Source organism: Mandrillus leucophaeus, unplaced genomic scaffold (assembly GCF_000951045.1).
Source record: "Mandrillus leucophaeus isolate KB7577 unplaced genomic scaffold, Mleu.le_1.0 Scaffold626, whole genome shotgun sequence".
Classification (NCBI taxonomy): Eukaryota; Metazoa; Chordata; class Mammalia; order Primates; family Cercopithecidae; genus Mandrillus; species Mandrillus leucophaeus.
Genome location: NW_012106764.1, coordinates 1,660,885 through 1,673,114, shown reverse-complemented (window position 1 = coordinate 1,673,114; position 12,230 = coordinate 1,660,885). Strand labels below are relative to the sequence as shown.

Sequence of the window (12,230 nt, the reverse complement as noted above, 5' to 3'; positions counted from 1 at the left end):
GGAGTGTAAATTACAACCATTGTGGAAGAGAGTGGGGCAATTCCTCAAGGATCTAGAACTAGAAATACCATTTGATCCAGCAATTGTATTACTGGGTATATACCCAAAGGACTATAAATCATTCTACTATAAAGACACACACACGTATGTTTATTGTAGCACTATTCACAATAGAAAAGACTTGGAACCAACCCAAATGCCCATCAATGATAGACTGGATAAAGAAAATGTGGCACATATACACCATGGAATATTATGCAGCCATAAGAAAGAATGAGTTAATGTCCCTTGCAGGGACATGGATGAAACTGGAACCATCATTCTCAGCAAACTAACACAGGGACAGAAAACCAAACGCCACATGTTCTCACTCATAAGTGGGAGTTGAACAATGAGAACACATGGACACAGGGAGGGGAGCAACACACACTGCGGCCAGACAGGGGGTTGGGGGCTGGGGAAGGATAGCATTAGGAGAAATACCTAATGTAGATAATGGGTTGATAGGCACAGCAAACCACCATGGCACATGTATACCTATGTAACAAACTTGCATGCTCTGCATGCGTATCCAAGAACTTAAAGTATATTTTAAAAAAAGATTGCCTAGCACATATTAAACATTATATGAGTATTAGCTATTATTTATTTATTTATTTGTTTTTATTGTTTTTGGAGATGGAGTTTCACTCTTGTTGCCCAGGGCGGAGTGCAATGGTGTGATCTTGGCTCACTGCAACCTCCGCCTCTTAGGTTCAAGCGAGTCTCCTGCCTCAGCCTCCCCAGTAGCTGGGATTACAGGCATGCGCCACCACACCCAGCTAATTTTGTATTTAGTAGAGATGGGGTTTCGCCATGTTGGTCAGGCTGGTCTCAAACTCCTTACCTCAGGTGATCCACCCACTTCAGCCTCCCAAAGTGCTGAGATTACAGGCATGAGCCACCGCACCCAGCCAGCTATGATTTGTTAATTCAACAAATATATATTTCATACTTATTGTCAGATGAGTACATGGGTATTTAGGTGATGAATAAGACAGATATGACCTCTGCCTCATAGAGCTTGCCTGCTAAAAGGGGCTATTGAAAAGAAGAGACAGGTAAAATACAGTATGATTAGTGCTCTGGTTGGTGCAGGCTAGGAAGAAGAGGTTGTGGGAAAACCTAGGAGAGACTCCTGTCCCAGCAAGGACAGCCAAGGAAGACTTATCCAGTAGAGTGACAACTGAATTGAGTTCTTGAAGCTGAGAAAGAGTGGGCCCTGGAAGGCATGTGAAGGGAGGAAGAGTGGTCTGGAAAGATGGCACGTATGGGGCACAGGCCTGGAGGCAGAAGAAGTTCAGTGTTTCCAGAATGTGAAGGGCAAAGGGAGTAGGTGGGAGGTAGCAAGCATAATGTTGAGAAAATAATCAGGGACCTGACTATGAACAGTACTGTAAATCATGCTCAGAGATTTGGACTTTGAAGGCAACTGAGAACCACTGAAGGGTTTTACTCAGCTGAGTGACATACTCAGAGCTGCATTGCAGAATCCCTCTGGCTGCACTGTAGAAAATGGACCAGACGGGGGCAATTCTGTGGCAGGGAAACTAGTTAGGACAGGATGACAGCAATCTAGGAGAAAGATGATGCTGGCCTATTCTAGGGGGGTGGAAAGAAGTGAAAACATTCAAGAGATGGTAGGTGTCTTGGAGAAGGGTTAGTGACAGCTTGGATGTTCAGAGCTAAGAGATGAGGGAGAAGGAATGGCTAAGGATTAAGCTGAGTAAACACATAATTCCCATGCTGTGAGATAAGTGATAAGTGCTTTGAATGAAGCCAGCTCAGGAGTCATGAAAATGTGGGACAAGGGCACCAATCACAGTTCTGGGAAGAGAGAAGAATATCCTGGAGGGCTCTAATAAAGAAATATCACCTCATTAGAGAAGCAAGGGGTATGAATTAGCTGAGGAGAAGGCAGGAGCGGGTAGGGAGGAACTTCAGCGGAGGAAATAACATGTATGAAGCCCAGAGATGTGAGCTATAATGCACAAAGAAGATATTCTGTTGTTGAATAATGATTGTTGTACTCATTCATATTAAGGTGTTAATGGTCAATATGAAATTGACCCTTCCCCAAGAAGTTTGTGCTTTTACCATCACAAATCGTTACCAGAAAGATTCATTGTTGGAGGAATTTCAAGGTGCAGTGGGAACATGATTTAGGGTCACAGGGTTTTACCATTGTGCTTGAGGTTACTAAAGTGGATGACTGAGCCCTAAGGGTCAAGCAGGCACTGGTCTATATACAACCAATGTCTCTTGCCCTTGGGGTTTTTGCTTACCTGGCTCCATCCTGAGCCACCTGAGGCTAGACCAGAGCAGCCCAGTGATTTCCAAAGGGCTGTACCCTGAAAGCTACTAGCACAGGCTTTGGGGTAAGACTCCCTAGACTCATATCCTGGCTCCTTCTTTTCCCAGTTTTGTGACCTTAGGCAAATTACTTCACTGCGATGCACCTCAGTTTTCTTATCTATAAAATTAGGATAATAATAGTGATTACCATTTAAGGTTTTTCAAGGATCAAAAAAGAGAGCACATACAAGAAGCTTAGAACAATGAGTGGTGTAACTGTTTTTATTACTGTTATTATTTTTATTAGTAGTCCTCTTTTCACTCTGTCTCAATCTCTTTTCAAAGTTGCTCCTTAACACACACACCTGCAGATATGAAGCTGGGGCGGAACGTGGCAAGAACCTTTTTGGACTATTATCGGCTGAACCCCATGGTTGAAAAGGTGGCAATTCCCATGCCGAGACTACGGTAAGTGGCAGAGCAGAGAGGTTTGGGCTTGAGTTCTGCTCCACTGGCTATATTCAGGGGCAACTTCCCTTAGCCTCTTGCTGAAACTCAGCATCCCATCTGTGCAGCAGGAAAGATAATCCTGGCCCTGCCACATAGATTTTGGGGCATAAGAGCATATTTCCTGAGCATAAAGAAAGTATCATTAAGAAGTCAGACAGTGAGGGCAAGGTCACATTCCTGGTTCTAACTTGGGAATCCACAGGGATGGGGCTTGCTGGGGAGCTGGGTTCAGTCATTGTTCTAAATTAATTTGGGTGTTTCTATGCACTACCTCTCCTGATACCTCATCCTCTGAGGTTCCTATATGAATTTCTCTGATCCTTCAGTTTCCTCGTCTATAAAGTGAGGACAGCAGTCCTCACATACATGATTATTATGAGATATGTGTTAAAGCACCCAGCACAGTGCTGTCAGTACATGATAGTCTCCTTCCCTCAAGATGTAAAGGTTTGGGCTGGAGAGGACACACCCTTGAGAAGTTCTACCTTGGGTCCTCTTCTGGGGCCAACTTGCAGGGCCATTGAGGAGAGAAGGTCAGGAGGTGAGCCTCCATCCTGTCTGAGGACTTGGCCAGAGCCTGAAGCACTGGGCACTTCCATGACCACTGGCTGTGAACCCGACTAGCATAAGGACAGTGACATCACATGGCATCTGGAATGTGTTGGCCCTGCCCCATCTCTTAGACTCACCTCCCACTCCCTCAGTGGTCCCTCCTACTTGAAGGACATGACAATGCCCAACTCCTGGCTCCTGCCAGACCATTCTTTCCACTGACCTTTGCCATGACCTTGCTCATGTATGTGGATGCCTCAGGGCCTTTGCACTGATGCACCTTCCTCCCTACCCTGTTATTAATAAAAACAATATAAATCACTTTACTTATTGTACAGAGTACTTTGTGTACATTGTATTATTTATTCCTCATAGACATTATATTCCCCATCTTACAAATAAGGAAAAGGAGACTCAGAAAGACGATGAGAAGATGTAAGATGCCCGAGGACAAAGAGTTTTTGGGAGAGCCAGGGTTTGCTCCTAGGCTTTTATTATTTGAAAGCCGAATTGAAGTATAGCTAAGGTTCACCTCAAGTAGAAGTTCGTCAGCATGGGTTCAAATTCTGTCTCAGACTCATGTGAGTTATAGGATCTTAGGCAAGTTTCTTGGCCTCTTGAAGCTTTTCTCTGCTTACCTATGAATGGGGCTAATAACAATGATATCTAAATATGGTTTTGTAGAATGGATACAAGCTTAGCACAGTGCCCAGCAGCTGGTAGATGCTCAATAAATGTTTTCATGTCCTCCAGTCCCAGATTTCCAACCAGCTCATCAAGACCTAGGGCAAGTCCTTTGACTTGTTTGGTTGGGTGATGTCTCAGGGCCTATGTTCCACAATGCTATGAGTCATACATCTCTGAGCCCCATGTCATAGCATCTTCATGACAAGACATTCTGATACCCTGTCTCAGATTGTTTCTAAATCATCTGGGGTCTTTGTGCCCCCGCCCCCATTGTGCATGGCATATTAGAAACTCTTGCAGGAGAATCACGTCTATTACTTGTGCCCCTGAGGTGCCTGTCCTGCATTGTGCATACATGCATGTATACATTCATTCATTCATTCACTCAGGAAAAGCAACACTTTATACCAGGTCCCTGACAGGAAAGAAGTGCTGGGATGAGTGGCTGATTAAAGCATGACCCCTACCTCTGAGGAGTTCACCTCTAGAGGAAGATGCTCAGTTCATTCTTAGAAGTCATTCTGGATTGTTTAAAGTTCTTAAACATCTGAAGCTTTATGAAACTCAAAAGAATTCTTAGACTCTCATTTACAAGTTAATTTGGGGATTGTCTCTTTCAGGTCCTCTGCCTAAATAAAATTATCTTCATCCTTAATCATTTTTTTCTTGCATGTTGCATTGTCATATACCAATGAAATGGTGCTGACACTCAGGGAGACCTTAGTGATCCTCTAGTCTCTCTTTATGATACAGATGAGAACATGGGGACTTAGGGAGCAGAAGGAGCTGCTCAAAGTCATGTGGTCAGAGCCAGGACCGGAGCACAGGCCCTCACCCTGCAGTGCAGTGTATTCAGTGTCTACCAGTGAAGAGTTCCTGGAGATGGGAGAGGATGGAACCCTGACACAGATCTAAAGGACACAGGGGAGATCTCAGGGCCCAGACTTTAACTGTTCATGGCACTTCCTTGCCTTGAGCTTTGGAGCCCTCTTCAGAAAAGATCTAGAGAGCTCCTTCCTCATGAGTTCAGAGTTTTGAGGACTTGAGCTAAATGCACCCACCCTTAAATTAAAAAAAAAATTAATAACCTCCTCCCTATGCACACACCTCTGCCTCATCAAACTGTGAGTACCACTTAGCTCTAGATTGGTCAGTAATCCTTTAAAAATGAATTCCCAGGAGGGTACAAGACTCTGAGCTCTAATTTGGGTTTTAAATACTTCCCCTTTTTTGTATTATTTTCCACCCAAGCATCAAATAGCTTAAGTGAAAGAGCAGTTCTGGCTTTAAAGGAAAATTACATGTTTTGATTCAAAATTAATCTTTGTTTTCTCCCATCTCCATGGATAATTACAATATGTCACTTTCTGCTCACACGCTGGCGGAAACCTGCCAGCATCATTGGATACTGGGCCACCCTTCAGATAGGGTCCCTCAGGAGGGGCAGCAATGTGGGCACAAGAGCTCAGGCTCGGGGGCATGGCATTGATGACCAAAGCTGAGGCCCCACATTTTGTTTAGCACACAGTGGTACAGTCGTAAGCCCCAAATGCTCCAGCAAAGGGGATAAAATCAGACAGGAAGAAGGAACAGGGCAGATGTGCTTCTGTAGGTAAACAGAGCATGATTGTGGTCTCTGAGCAAGAGATGGACTCAGGCTCATTCACAGGCTGGAGGGGCTGGCTCCAGGGAGAGGTTATGATGGCTGTATGTGTGTGTAAGGGGGCTTATCAGCTCCTCAACACACTGGAGCCCACTATGTGCCAGTCCTTGTGCCAACTGCTAGAGCATTATAAATAGTCCCTGCCCATTGTGAGCTCAGATTTGTGGAGGATAAAGGCAAGTATAAATGTAAAGATAACAAACAATACTGAAAAGTGTATAAGTACTCAACTATGTATCAGGTTATGCCTTCTCTCAAAAACCTTCCATGGCTCCCCATTACCTTTAGGGTAATATTTCAACTCTTCTTGCTATTCAAGACCTTGGCCTACATTTTAAACTTCATTTCCTACTTTCTACACCCCTCCACCCCCATGAGCACCCTGTCTATCCCACCTGATTTCTATCACCTTGTGCCTTATGCTTCAGCCCAAACAAGTTAGCTGTTTTCTTACCTTCATGTCTCTGTACATCCTTTTTCCTCTTGCTGGAATGAGCTCCCTTTCTGCTTGTAGATGGTGAGCTCCTAATTATCATTCAAAACTCAGTTCAAATATCACACCTTCTGTTTCCTTGTCTGTATTCTCCACCTGAGACAGAGCTGCTTCCTCTCTGCTGAGCTCCTAACTGTGTTTCGTACATAGCTCTAGCATGGTGTGTCCTGTGGTGTATTGTCATAGCTTCTATGCATGTCTGGCTTCTCTGCTAGCTTCAGTGTCCTCAGTCTTACTTACTTCTGTATCCTTAGTGCATGGTGCAGGGCCTAGCATAGATTAAATTCTAAATAATTCATGAGTGTTACTGAGCTGTGGTAGAACTGAGAAAGCCCCCAAAATTACCCACTTTGACCCCTTCACACTAAAGAAAAGTTAGACCCAAGCAGAAGTTCCTCTCCTACAAAATCTGGCAAGTATTTTGTAGCTGGCAGGCATGTCCCAAGAAAGCTTCAGAGAGGAAGTGGCACTTGAACTTGGCTTTAACAGACATATGGAATTTTGATTGATGAAATAGAAAGGGGAGAGAGGGTATTCCACGTTGGGGAATAGAGTAGAGAACAGCCAGAAGCAGGACCTAACAAGACACATTCCAAGGCAACGTGTTGCAGGAAGTCAGGGACCCTGAATGGAGGGACCAGCTGAAGCTATGGCAGAAGAACATAAATTGTGAACATTTCATGGACATTTATTAGTTCCCAAAATTAATGCTTTTATAATTTCGTACGCCTGTCTTTACTGCAATCTCTGAACATAAATTGTGAAGATTTCATGGACATTTATTAGTTCCCCAAATTAATACTTTTATAATTTCTTATGCCTGTCTTTACTGCAATCTCTGAACATAAATTGTGAAGATTTCATGGACATTTACCACTTCCCCAATCAATATTCTTGTGATTTCCTATGCCTGTCTTTACTTTAATCTCTTAATCCTGTCATCTTCATAAGCTGAAGATGTATGTCACCTCAGGACCCTGTGATTATTGCATTAACTGCACAAATTGTTTAAACAATATGAAATCTGGGCACCTTGAAAAAAGAACAGGATAACAGTGATGTTCAGGGAACAAGGGAGATAACCATTAGGTCTGGCTGCCTGCTAGCTGGGCGGAACAGAGCCATATTTCTCTTCTTTCAAAAGCAAATAGGAGACATATCGCTGAATTCTTTTTCTCAGCAAGGAACATCCCTGAGAAAGAGAATGCATTCCTAGGGGTAGGTCTCTAAAATGACCGCTCTGGGAACGTCTGTCTTTTACGGTTGTAGATAAGGGATGAAATAAGCCCTGGTCTCCCGGGAGCACTCCCAGGCCTATTAGGATGAGGAAATTCTCGCCTAATAAATTTTGGTCAGACTGATTGTCTGCTCTCAAACTCTGTCTCCTGATAAGATGTTATCAATGACAATGTGTGCCCGAAACTTCATTAGCAATTTTAATTTTGCCCCAGTCCTGTGATCTCGCCCTGCCTCCATTTGCCTTGTGATATTTTATTACCTTCTGAAGCATGTGATCTCTTTGACCCACACCCTATTCGTACACTCTCTCCCCTTTTGAAAATCACTAATAAACACTTGTTGGTTTTGTGGCTTGGGGGGCATCACGGAACCTGCCGACGTGATGTCTCCCTCGGACACCCAGCTTTAAAATTTCTCTCTTTTGTACTCTTTTCCTTTATTTCTCAGACCAGCTGACACTTAGGGAAAGCAGAAAAGGACTCACATTGAATTATTAGGGGCGGGTTCCCCCGATATCTGGGGCCTAAACAATTTGTGCAGTTAACGCAATCATCACAGGGTCCTGAGGCAACATACATCCTCAGCTTATGAAGATGATGGGATTAAGAGATTAAAGTAAAGACAGGCATAGGAAATCGCAAGAATATTGATCAGAGAAGTGATAAATGTCCATGAAATCTTCACAATTTATGGTCAGAGATTGCAGTAAAGACAGGCGTAAGAAATTATAAAAGTATTAATTTGGAGAACTAATAAATGTCCATGAAATCTTCACAATTTATGTTCTTCTGCCATGGCTTCAGCTGGTCCCTCTGTTAAGGGTCCCTGACTTCACACAACAGCAATGACAAGGCCAGAATGTTTAGAGTAAATGATATGGTGAAGATAAGACTGAAAGTTCATTTCTAGTCATCAAATACTCCTCAAGCACCTACCCCATACCAGACCTGCACTTGGCTCAGGAATTATAAAGAAAAAGCATACACATCAAACTTATCATCTCATAAGAGAAAGAGATGAACAAAGAACCACCTAGAAAATGGCAGGTGGAGGAGTGATGAAATGTACAAAGTGCTAAAAAGGCCTAGGGATGAGGGAAGCTTATTTTTTGGGAACTTGTCTTCCCAAAGGAAGTGGGGCTCTTCCTCTACCTCTTTAGAGGTAGGGAAGGGAACAGCCTCTGCAGAGACCTAAAGGTATGGGATGTTTTGCCTTCCAGTGGCTCCTTGCACTCTCTATGTCCCCATCTTTGGTTGATGGCTTTTTGCCTTCCTAGCTCACCCTCCCTAAGTCCTTCTGCATATTCAGAGGCCTCTCTAGCCTTTGCACAACTTGTCCCCTTGCCACCATCCCCCCATGGCTGCCCCAACTATGACCAAACCTGGGCCTACCTCCTCTTTCTCCCCGTAAAAACATATTTACGTCCTGTGCTCCATTTGGGTATTAAGAACAACATCCTTCAATGACAGATGAATAGCACCTTGTAATTTACAAAGCTCTTCTTCAACCTCCATTTACCAGGGCCTATGAGGCAGGAAGGACATGAATTTTTCTCCTATTTTAGAAATAAAGAAATAGAGGTCCAGAGAAGGTAAGGAACTGCTTCAAGATCACATTGCCCATAAGTTACACCCCATGCATGTGCTCCAGGGTGTTAATAGGTACTGATGTCTAGCTGTATCTCACCTATTCTGGCAGCCTTGTTATGTTAGCAAGGCTCTTCAATGAATGTGGATTTTCAGGCAGTGAGGCTTCCTTTAAGGAAGAAGGGTATGTTAGGGCAAGGTGTCCCTTTATGTGGTGCCACCTATTCTGTCTTTACCTTATTCATGACTCATCAACAGTAAAGAAAAATGGGTGCGCCAAGGTCAGAGCTTGATGGTTTCCAAATCCTCTTCTTCAATTTGAATTCAAACTTAGTTCAAGAGATTCTCATATTTATGACACTAACTACTTCCTGACACATATTATAGTTATTGTTTTGTGTAGGTATTTTATGCAATTGTCTCTTCTCCTAAGCTATAAGCAACTTGAAGACAGTATCAATGCCTGCTGGTCTTTGTCACCTTCAGTGTCTGTGGGAAGAAGACCAGGTTACTGTTCCTGGGAGGTTACAGTCCAGTGGGGAAGATAGACATGCACACAAATGATTTCATCACAGTGTGTATATGTGCTGTCTTCTCTCTTTCTGTTATCTCCCCCTTTGCAGGAAAGAAAAATCCCCTCCTTACAAGCACCCACTCCTGCGGGGCCCAGCCAGCAACTACCCCAACGGCAAAGGGGACAAGAAGAGCTCAGTGAACCACAAAGACCCTTCAACCCCTTTTTAAAGACACGGAGTCCTGGGAGGTCTTATGGGGACAGGAGCGTGCATTTTCTGCTGGGGAATGAAATTAATCACTCTTTTTTAGCTTCCGAGGATTTGTGGATTAATGCATAGGCTAGTGAAAGGGAAGGGATACAATGAGAAACTTCATCATTGATTTTCCCTTTTTCCAATGGAAAATCAATTGTAAGCCTTCAGCTCAAAAAGCTCAGGAACAAAATAGGAGACTGGAACCAGGTGAGCACAGATGCTATTTTCTACAACACAGAGATCTTCCAAGATGAGGAAAACCTACACATCCCTTTTAAGATACTTGACATATATCAGGTCAGTTCTTTCAAAGCCACTTTACATTTTTAAGTTTTATAGTTACTGCAGATGGTTACCTTTTAAATAGGCTTGATTGTTTACAGATTTAGAAATGCAGCGTTTGTATTTTCTGATCCAAAACAACAGCAACAACACATGCAACCCAAGGGCAAATGCATCCTAGGAACAATGGGACAGGATTTTTGAAATCACAGTGGACTTAAATATATGGTCACTGTATCTAAGCTGCATGCTTCCTGATTCCCTCAAACCCCAGCATGCAGATTTAGAAAACTGTGCTGAGAGCTATTTCCCTATTTCCTGGGTAGTTTAATTAAAATTTTAGCTCCAAAGACAAAAACGCACTGGTCCTTCATTTTAAAAGGTTTATTATGGTTAGTCTCCAGATCCCAGGAGACAGAGATTAAGCGTGGCCCCTGAAGATGTGGGCATTGCTAATCTACAATGAGGAAAGTGTGATTGCCAGGCAAGGAAGATGCAAAAGACACAAGGATGCACCCTGAGGCAGGGAGGAATGATAAAATAAAATGGTAGTAGCAATTCCCAAGGTGTAGCAAGCTAAATATTGTGCATTTTTTGTGAAGAGTAAAGTGCCTTTGTATGATGAATGGGTCCAGGGGAGTCTGCTCCCTTCCTGTCTGTGGAAACAGCAGGCTGAGTCACCATGACAGCCTGCTAATTAAAATGACCTCCCGGAAATGAGGATTAGAAGACGGGGAGAGGCAGGGAGGCTCCAGGGAGGAAAAGCCCTTAGCACAAAGCTCCACTAAAGCATTTTTTGTTTGTTTGTTTGTTTGGGTTGGAGATTATTGAAGTTTGCTACAAAAATCAAAAGCAAAACTTGTTCTCCTTTGCATGCTGGTTTTCAGAAATAATAACAAAGAGCCATATGTTGATTGGCTACAAATGTCATGTTGTACATACAGCCTCTCCCCTGGGTTCGTTTTGCCCATAGGAACACAAATAAAGTGTTTTGTGCAGCTCTTCTGTTCCTCTGAGCATTCTTGGCACCTTTCCCTTTTGGTCTCCCACTGCTCACGAACCAACAGGCAAACCCCCAAACTGGTATAACCCTGACTTTGAGGTCAAGGACTTTGTTATCAAAATAAGGGACAACAGTCAAGTCTTGATTTCCAGCAGTTCCTGTGTCAAAGTCCCGGGGAGTTTAATTGACTGCAATCAGCTTGGCATGCACCAAGAGTGTGTCAGTCTTTTGGAAATGATAGCATTATTTTAGATAGCATGAAAAGAGGCAGAGTGCATAAAATGAGAGAGACAATAGTCTGGATCCATGTTTCCTTGGCCAGGTCACTTCCATAATGTTGTGATCATATATTGGCCCATATATTTAAAACTACATTGATTAATTGGATCATAGACTACACAAACAGCAGGTATAATGATGATTTAAAAGCAAAAACTTGGATCCAGGCAACTTTGGCTCATTCTGCATTCAAACCCTACTTCTATTTCTTTAAAACTGTGTGATCTTAGGCAAGTTATTTAACATCTCTAGATCTTAGTTTCCTCGCCTGAAAGATGGTCATAGTAATACTTACCTTGCTATAATAGTTATGAAAGTTTAATGAACTTAGGTGTGGAAAAAGTAGGCAAAAATCTTTATGTGCTCACTAAATGGTAGCTTTGATTATTTGGAATATGACTAGGAAAGTGAGGTGTCTGCAAATCCTTCCCCATTAGAAAGGAATGGAGCAGTTTATTGTTTAAAATAAAAAATAAGAGTGAGTGTGAATAGGAAAGAAAGATCACAGTCTCCAAAAAGTTAAAGGGACATCATTGGACCAAAGAAGCAAACTTGTTCCGTGTTGTCCAGAGGTAATAACCAAATCTGGGGAGTGAGTCTCAGTAAGATAGACTTCTGCTCAGGATGAGGAAAACTTTTAGTGAATTGAATTGCCAACCACTGGATGGGCTCCTTTGGAAGACCATGAACTCCCCATCACCACAGAAGTGCAAGAAGAGTCTGAAAGACATCTGTCTGGGAGGAAATAGAGGGGACTCCCTTTCTAGGAGGATGCTGGGTTGGAAATTGGATGCTCCAAAGCGTTGCCTCATGTCATTTCTCTGGACTGGGA

The 12,230-nt window shown here is 43.0% G+C and overlaps 1 protein-coding gene across 1 annotated transcript; it reads left to right on the top strand.

The window, feature by feature from the left end:
* The first annotated feature begins 2,098 nt into the window (after nt 1-2,098).
* Nucleotides 2,099-9,808, top strand: LOC105554085 (cytosolic carboxypeptidase 6-like). Its single transcript, XM_012000353.1, has 3 exons — nt 2,099-2,188; nt 2,645-2,802; nt 9,688-9,808. The coding sequence occupies exons 1-3, from the start codon at nt 2,099-2,101 to the stop codon at nt 9,806-9,808; spliced, it is 369 nt and encodes a 122-aa protein (XP_011855743.1).
* Nucleotides 9,809-12,230: the final 2,422 nt, after the last annotated feature.

Coding starts and splice junctions, on each gene's coding strand:
- LOC105554085 (XM_012000353.1), top strand. CDS start 2,099: ATGAAATTGACCCTTCCCCAAGAAGTTTGTGCTTTTACCATCACAAAT. Junction 2,189..2,644: donor TGGAGGAATTTCAAGGTGCA/GTGGGAACATGA, acceptor TTTTATTAGTAG/TCCTCTTTTCACTCTGTCTC. Junction 2,803..9,687: donor ATTCCCATGCCGAGACTACG/GTAAGTGGCAGA, acceptor CCCCCTTTGCAG/GAAAGAAAAATCCCCTCCTT.